The sequence below is a fragment of the Megalopta genalis genome, unplaced genomic scaffold (assembly GCF_051020955.1).
Source record: "Megalopta genalis isolate 19385.01 unplaced genomic scaffold, iyMegGena1_principal scaffold0128, whole genome shotgun sequence".
Classification (NCBI taxonomy): Eukaryota; Metazoa; Arthropoda; class Insecta; order Hymenoptera; family Halictidae; genus Megalopta; species Megalopta genalis.
In genome coordinates, this window is record NW_027476197.1 from 315,627 (window position 1) to 322,249 (window position 6,623).

At 44.3% G+C, this 6,623-nt stretch overlaps 1 protein-coding gene across 1 annotated transcript; it reads right to left on the reverse strand.

Moving 5' to 3' along the window:
• Nucleotides 1–640: 640 nt before the first annotated feature.
• On the reverse strand, nucleotides 641–6,066 carry LOC143262390 (uncharacterized; the record flags this gene model as incomplete). Its single annotated transcript, XM_076528197.1, has 4 exons — nucleotides 641–2,407; nucleotides 2,519–2,748; nucleotides 2,854–5,625; nucleotides 5,826–6,066. Coding segments are annotated over 4 exons (5,010 nt in total), but the record flags the coding sequence as incomplete, so codon positions are not given.
• Between the last annotated feature and the right edge of the window lie 557 nt (nucleotides 6,067–6,623).

The window sequence follows — 6,623 nt, forward strand, 5'->3', positions numbered from 1 at the left end:
GTCTTCTGTTCTATTCTGTCAGTCTAAGGTATTCTCTTCTGAAGCTCTAAGAATGTTTTGTCTCATCTGATGTTCTGTGCCCTTTGATCTTCTGTGCTTTCTGTCTGTCTATTCCGTCTTGTCTCTAGAGGACCGGAGTCATGCCTAATATCACCTCGGTCCTCCCTACTTCTCTTGACCTAGGGTGGGCGGCAAGGAATTACGGTCCAATCACTGCAATCCCAAATCCAGTGAGACTGCCCCAAAACGGTGGGTCGGGAGTTAGGAGGGAGAGTGGCAAAATAACTCCTGCTAGACATCCCGCGCTGATGGGCCTACGTGCCCGAACAATGCCAGACCCAACCGTAATTGACTGGACCGTAATCAAGGACCAGGAGACGTTATGACGGTGCCGCATGTGCCCGGGAACGGCCCGGGACAGACCTATACCGTCCGGGTACCCAAGCACATGGCCCCTGCCTTAAATCCTGGCCACTTGGCCGTAACATACCGCCCACCTTGAACATGCATCGCATGTTCAACTATGTCTATAGTTGATAACCCATATAAGTGTAAGCTTATGATATGATTACAATCTACGTATTCTGTGTGAATATTACAATATTTACAATGATCGAAATTTACACTATACATAGTTGCGCTACACCTCGTGTGACATTTCTAAGTGATCTAAAGATATTATACACAATTTTGTCACGGGTCGTTTAATTGTTCCGGTTGACGTTCTGACTGTTGCGACACGAATCACTCCATCTGTACCAGGGTGAACCTGAACGATTCTTCCCATGCTCCACTGTAACGGGGGTAGATTGTCCTCCCTGATGATGACCAAGGAATCCACGGCTAATTTCGACGTGGTGGAATGCTGCCATTTGTGTCGTTGCTGTAACTGTTGTATACATTCCCGCTGCCACCTTTGCCAGAAATGCTGGACCATTTGCTGGATTAGCTGGTATCTGTTGAGTCGAGTGTCCTTGATATCTCGTAGGTCAGGAGATGGCAGTGTGGTAAGGGCAGTACCAATTAAAAAATGCTCAGGAGTCAAAGGGTTTAGGTCTGTGGGATCTGAGGATAATGGTGAAAGTGGGCGTGAATTTAAACAGGATTCTATTTGCGTCAGTAACGTATATAGCTCTTCGAACGTGAGCCTCTGATCTCCTATAACGCGTGTGAGGTGGTATTTAGCAGATTTGGCCGCTCCCTCCCACAATCCACCAAAGTGTGGAGAGTGCGGAGGAATTAATCGCCATTCGATGGATTCCTGACTTAGTGCGTTTGCAATTTTTTCGTTGTGTTGTTTGTCCTTAATTAAGATATTTAGCTCAACTAGCTCGTTTCGCGCCCCAATGAAGTTTGTACCGTTATCGGATATGATACAATGACATCGTCCCCGTCGGGCAATAAAACGTCGGAAACAGTTTATGAAAGCGTCGGTACTCAAGTTGGTAGCTAATTCTAAATGTACGGCCTTCGTAACGAAACATACAAAAATGCATAGGTATGCCTTGACTGTTACCTTGCTTCTCGTTCTCTCCTTTGTAAAAAATGGGCCTGCGTAATCAACTCCACAGGTAAAAAAAGGTCGCGCTGGGGTGACTCTCGACGCAGGTAATTGACCCATCTGATAGGTTTGACTCAATGGGTTTGTTTTAAAGCACCGTACACATTTCCGTATGTTTCGTTTTACATTATGTTTTGCTGAGACCAACCAATACCTTGTTTGTAATGACGTTAAAACAGCCTGACATCCCGCATGCATTAACCTGTGATGTTCGCATTTGATTATTAAATCCGTTAGCGGATGCTTTGGTGGCAATATGATCGGATGTTTTTGATCGTAGTCTATGGGTGCGTTGGATAGTCTTCCGCCCACCCTGAGTAGTCCGCCATTGTCCAGAAATACATTTAGAGACCGTAGCGCACTGGAATTTGGAAGTGCTTGTTGCGTTTGTACTAATCTGATCTCTGTCGAAAATGCCTCCCTTTGCGCAAGTAATTCCAAACGTGTTCTCGCTGCATTGATTTCTATTGTTGTCAATGGACCCGTTATTAGCGAACCTGATGCGTCACCTTCTAATTTTTTAACTCGGTTTCTCATAATTTTGGCAAATCTGAGACAGTATGCTATGCTTCTGAGTAACCGCATATAGGTTGAAAATCTCCTGACAATGCTACTCTCTGCAGTCGATATAGTCAACATAACCGGTTTCCTTTCCTTCTCTTCCGGAACGTCGATTGGGTTATCTAACGCGCTAGGCCATAGACTTGAGCTCTGACGTAACCAGGTGGGACCGTCCCACCAAATGGTTGTGTTCTGTAATGTACCTGGTTTTGTGCCTCGCGAAATTAAATCTGCCGGGTTGTCTTCAGAGGCTACATGTCTCCAACTATCACTTGACGTTAAACCCTGAATTTGCGATACTCTATTGGCTACGAAGGTTTTCCATTTGTTTGGGGAGCTTCAAAGCCAGGCGAGGGTGATCGTCGAATCTGTCCACAGGTATTCCTTAAACCTTACTGTGTCTAATGCTATTCTAACCTTGTTTACTACATTTGCTAGTAATAATCCACCGCATAATTCTAATCTCGGTAATGAAATGGTTTTGAGCGGTGCGACTCTGGACTTTGCACACAATAAGCGCGTTACCCAACTACCTGACAGATCCCTAGAGCGCAGGTAAACACAAGCCCCGTACGCCTTCTCGGACGCGTCTGAAAACCCGTGCAGTTCTATGTCATCTAAACACTCTGAAATTGCACATCGCGAGATGTTCATTGCTCCTACCTTGCTAATATCTTGGCGGTATTGGAGCCATTGACTATGCAGGTTCTGCGGTATTGATTGATCCTAACCTATCTGAGTCTGCCATAGTTGTTGTAGGATCAATTTTGCGACTATTACAATGGGGGATATTAGTCCTAACGGGTCAAAAATTTGAGCTATTTCAGAAAGAATAGTACGTTTTGTGACACGCTGGTTCTGTGGGGATTCTACTCTAAACATTAAGTGGTCGGTCGTCGGTGACCACAAGAGGCCTAACGTTTTTGGGTCTTTATCTACGGCGATTACGCGATTTCTCTCTGTACTGTGTGTTGCTGTAACTGTCGGGCAATTGCTTGCCCATTTACGAAGGTCCATACCTGCTTGTGATAGAATTTGCGTCAGCTCCCTTTTCAGCGTTTCTATTTCCTGTTCTGTTTGAGCCCCAGTTAATAAATCGTCTACGTAAAAATCATTGATTATAACCTTACTGCTCGTCGGAAATGTGTGAGCACAGGTTAGTCCAATTTCGTGCAGAGTACGAGTCGCTAGGAAAGGAGCGCATGCTGTACCATAAGTTACTGTGTTTAACTCGTACTCTTGGACTGGGAGATGGGGCTGTGCTCGCCACAAAAGTCTTTGATACTTCCTATCTGCTGGATGAACTAAAATTTGTCGATACATTTTAGCAATATCGGCCGACAGGACGTACCGATTATATCGAAAACGAATTAAAATGGAAATTAAATCGCTTTGAACTGTAGGGTCCACTAATTGGATGTCGTTCAATACAAGGTCTGATGAGGATTTTGCTGATCCATCGAACACAACACGAAGCTTCGTTGTCGTGCTGCCTTCCTTGAATAGAGCGTGGTGGGGAAGATAGTAGGCGGATTGCTCGTGTGTACCTTCTACAATGCGCGACATATGCCCTAATGTCTCATATTCTGACATGAATTCTGTATACTGCTGTCTTTTTTCTGGATATCTTGCTAACCTCCTTTCTAACGAATATAACCGCCGTTCAGCTTGCGCTCGCGAAGTACCTAATTCATTTGCGTTGGATTTAAACGGTATTCTAACCATATATCTACCGTCCGTATCTCGTCTTATGGTTTCCCTAAAATGTGCCTCGCATTCATCGATTAATCTAGTATCGCTTGGGGTTAGTTCCTCTATGTCCCAAAACCTCTCTAATTGAGATTGTAGGTCATTGAGTGTGGCTAAACAACACTTATTGTCTTGTGATAATTTCTTATTTGTACAGGTAGGAGTGCCTCCCAAAACCCAACCTAGTTGGGTCTTTTGCAAGAGCAGGTTGGAAGTTGACTTATGTTGACCGACACATAGCAATGTCCAAAATAGACCTGCTCCAATGAGCATATCTATTGGCCGTTGTAAATGGAATTCTGGATCGGCTAGCTCTATGTGACTCGGAATTTCTATTTTTTCTCTATGTATCTGAAAATTGGGCATGTCTGACGTGATGGTTTCTATTGATAGGCATTGTACCGTGTGTTGAGATTTATTATATCGCGAATGAATTGTTAATGTTGCTCTACCTTCTATGGAATTTACTGCCCTTCCTAATCCTGTCACTGTTGAACTTATTGCAGTCGGTTTGATGCCGAGTCGTTGGTAAAATTCCGTGGTTATAAAATTTGCTTGAGATCCCGAATCTAATAATACCCTGCATTTATGTGACTGACCCTCCTTGTCCTTGACATAAACTATTGCTGTTGATAATACGGCATGCCCTATTGTATTTGCTACGTTAGCTGTGAGTACTGGGGGTTCTCGCGAATCTGATTCTCCTGTAGCCGGGTAGCCTTCTTCTGCGCGTTTGAATTCGGGATTATGTAATAAGGAATGATGCTTCCTTCCACACTGTTTGCAATGACTCCGTGTACACGCCCGTACCCGATGTCCCGATGACAAACAATTGAAACACAGCCGGGCTTCTTGCACTATCTTTGTTATTGTATTTAAATCACTGTTCTTAAATTTCTCACAGTTATATATCGCGTGATTGGCCTTGCATGCGGGGCACCCGGCTGAGTTAACTACATGCGAAGCTATGTAGTTGTAACGAGGGGTATTATTTGTTCCTCGAGGTCGCTGGTCGACCCTAGGTGCAGCTACCTGAACACTGACCGCGATATTTGCTAAATATTTGGAACGTTCTTCTATAAACGCAGATAATTGACCAAATGTAGGCATTTCCGACTGAGATATTATTCTCCTTTCCCATTCTCTCATGGACACTTGACCTAACTTTCTGGACAATAATGGAACTAACATGGTATCCCAAGTTTCAACCGATTCACCCAAAGACATTAACGCTATTCTATGATTTGTAGCTTCGTCCAGAAATTCCCGCAATGTGATGTCTGATTCCCTTTGAATGGATTTTAAATCAAGTAATGAATTTACATGATGCCGCTTGAGACTTGTGGAATCTTCATATCGCGACTTGAGTAATTCCCATGCATGTCTGTAATTTGTTCCGGACACGCCTAAAGCTTGAATCACACGAGCCGCTACCCCCTTGAGTGAGGTATTTAAATAATGGAACCGTTGTATGTCTGTTAATGAATTATTCTCGTGAATCACTGATGTAAATGTGTCTTTAAATTTCACCCAATCACTGTAATTGCCATCAAAGGAAGGCAGTTGCAGTGTCGGTAATCCAACGTTTATTGCGGTATCTGCAGTCTGCGCGGATATCGGGCTGTTCGTGGTTATCCTACTCTGCTCCGGAGTGGCACGGGCAATGACTATTTCGACTTGATCTATCAGATCAAAATACGGGGTCTCGAATTCTTCGCGCTCGATCGCGTGCGCTCCTTCGGCGTCCGTTCCAGCTACGAGTATTTCGATTCTCGTTTGAACTCTATTAAAATTGTCAAGGAGACATACATTTGCATCTAACCGTTTCTTAAGAGAGCCCACCGAAGTCGTGGTCGCGAATTTGCAAATAAATGTCTTAAAACGCGTGAGTGCAGCCTTGACCGTTCCGCGCTCGATCATCAACGGTTTGAGATCTTCCGCCATAGTGATTTACTGACGCAAATGGGACTATAAAGGTACTTAACACTTGGGCTGGGATACTTGGTACTGCTGTCGATGCCTGTTGGCTGCACTGGGATGCTGCGTTGTTCTGCAATGATGTTGAGCTGCTGCGTGATTGTCCTGCTGTGGTGCTGTGGTGCTGGACTTCTGTGGTGTTGCAGTGCTCTGAAGCTATATGCACTGCCTTCTCTGGATGCTGTAGCCTCCGGAAGAAACTTCTCGTCACTGAGCTCCTGAGATCAGGAATCTCGGTGCCGCACGTTATGACGGTGCCGCATGTGCCCGGGAACGGCCCGGGACAGACCCATACCGTCCGGGTACCCAACCACATGGCCCCTGCCATAAATCCAGGTCACTTGGCCGTAACACAAATGATTTAGCACAGGAACTTGTGATATAAGTGATATAGCCACAAATGCAGAGGAAACAAAACAGTTAGCTTCAAATCCATGCGAAACACATGATTAAGCTTCAAATCAATGCTATGTAGAAGTTTTAGCTTCAAATCCATGCGACACAAATGATTTAGCTTCATATTCTTGCAATATAAGTGATCTAGCTTCAAATACAGACGAAACAAACGAGTTAGGTCCAAATCCAGGCGAAACACATGATTTAGTTTCAAATCAATTCGGAGTAGTAGGCTTAGCTTTAAATCCATGCGAAACAAATGGTTTAGCTTCAAACCAATGCGAAGTAGAAGGCATGGCTTCAAATCCATGCGATACTAATGATTTAGCATCAGATACATGCGATATAAGTGATATAGCTTCAAATGCAGGAGAAACAA